Source organism: Echinops telfairi, unplaced genomic scaffold (assembly GCF_000313985.2).
Source record: "Echinops telfairi isolate 266 unplaced genomic scaffold, ASM31398v2 ScPeMD7_36;HRSCAF=134, whole genome shotgun sequence".
Classification (NCBI taxonomy): domain Eukaryota; kingdom Metazoa; phylum Chordata; class Mammalia; order Afrosoricida; family Tenrecidae; genus Echinops; species Echinops telfairi.
Genome location: NW_022103934.1, coordinates 3368827 through 3370766, shown reverse-complemented (window position 1 = coordinate 3370766; position 1940 = coordinate 3368827). Strand labels below are relative to the sequence as shown.

The 1940-nt window shown below is 59.0% G+C and overlaps 1 protein-coding gene across 1 annotated transcript in view; it reads right to left on the bottom strand.

Annotated features, from left to right (window-relative positions):
- FBN3 (fibrillin 3) overlaps positions 1–1940 on the bottom strand; it is a 51064-nt gene that overhangs the window by 37159 nt on the left and 11965 nt on the right. Inside the window, 3 exon segments of the mRNA XM_013008500.1 lie at positions 658–783; positions 949–1068; positions 1487–1630. Coding sequence (XP_012863954.1) covers positions 658–783; positions 949–1068; positions 1487–1630 — 390 coding nt within the window.

Sequence of the window (1940 nt, the reverse complement as noted above, 5' to 3'; positions counted from 1 at the left end):
GGGGCAGGGGTTATGGTCTGGGATGAAATCAGGCATGAGAGTCTGGTAGGGTGGGATGAAATCAGGCATGAGAGTCTGGTAGGGTGGGATGAAATCAGGCATGAGAGTCTGGTAGCGGGGATATGGAATCAGGGTTATAGTCTGGGAGGGGGTGGGTGATGGGGCAGGGGTTATGGTCTGGTATGAAATCAGGCATGAGAGTCTGGTAGGGAGGACATGGAATCAGGGTTATAGTTTGGGAGGGGGTGGGTGATGGGGCAGAGGTTATGGTCTGGGAGAGGGTGGATAAAATCAGAGGTTCAGGTCTGGGAGGGATGATGTGGAATCAGGGTGACTGTGGGATGGATAAAATGGAATCAAGGGTGAGGGTCTGGGAAGGGGCAGATGATGGGGGGGCAGGGGTTATGGTCTGGGATGAAATCAGGCATGAGAGTCTGGTAGGGTGGGAAGAAATCAGGCATGAGAGTCTGGTAGGGTGGGAAGAAATCAGGCATGAGAGTCTGGTAGCGGGGGATATGGAATCAGGGTTATAGTCTGGGAGGGGTGGGTGATGGGGCAGGGGTTATGGTCTGGGAGAGGGTGGGATGGAATCGGTGTGGGAGGGGTGAGGGTAACATCAAAGCCCCCAGGGGACTCAGAGCTCCTTGCACTGCTCACCCACACAGTTCTTGCTGTCGGGTGTGAGTTGGAAGCCCGAGTTGCAGACACACCAGAAGCTTCCCTCAGTGTTGATGCAGCGGCCGTGGTTACAGAGGCCCCCGCTGGCCAGGCACTCATCCACGTCTGAGGGGACAGGCAGCCCCCCTCAGTCTCATTGCCTCAGCCAGGACCCACCATTGCTCCTGTCCCCTGTCAGGACCTGCGTCACCTGCCCATGCACAGCCATACCAGGTGCAGGCCCCCCACCTCACTAGAGCCCCTTCTGCCCTTGCTCTGCACCAACCATACCCACACAGGCCTGTTGGGCACTGGTGGCGTGGAAACCCCCATGGAAGCGGCAGTGGTAGGAGCCAGGGGTGTTGACGCAGTCACCGTGGGGACAGGGGCTGCTGGCACACTCGTCCACATCTGTGAGTACAAGATGCTGAGCCTGGCCCAATGGGGTATCACTGCCCAGGACCACCCCCATGATGCACCCTACCCTCACTGATGTATCCCCACTTCCTACAGATGTACCCCTCACAGATTAACCTCCTTACCATCTACCCCTGCCCCCCAAGATACAGCCCCCACTGATGCACCCCCACTGAGTCACCCCCCCCACAGAGTTGCCCCCTCACCAATGTAATTTCACCACCCACCGATGCACCCCCAGATTCAGACTCCACCCTCACTGGAATGCCCCTGACCCCCACCAAAGCACCCCCTCACAGATTCACCCCTCACTACTGAACCCCAAGATTCAACCCAACAGTGCACCTCCACCCTCACTGGTGGACCTCCTCCCTGAGATGCACCCCTCCCAGATTTGCCCCCCACCCCTCACCGATGCACGCACCCCGCATGTCCTGCCTGAAGCCAGTATGGCACTTGCACTGGTAGCCGGAGGGGGTGGGCGGGCAGTGGCCTTGGAGGCACAGGTGGGGGAAGTGGTGACAGATGTCCAGGGTCTGGTTCAGTGTGGTGGTGCCTGTGGCAGGGCCATCCCAGGGCCCTGATCAAGGGCTTGAAGGGAGGGCTCTTCTGTACGGTCCCCCCTCCCTATTGCAGGTTCTCCCTTTGGCCCAGACCCTCCCTAGTCTTAGAGGCCCCGTACCTCTACCCGAGACCCAAACACTGACTTCCCAGCCCAGACTCCCAATTTAATTGCACCCCAGAATTCAGCCAGTACCTCCATACCCGGTATGCAGGCCAAGACCCCCTACTCCACAGCCCTGACCTTCCCTCTGAGACCTGTCCAAGCCCTGCCTCCCACCCTCAGCCCAAGACCCTCCTTCCAG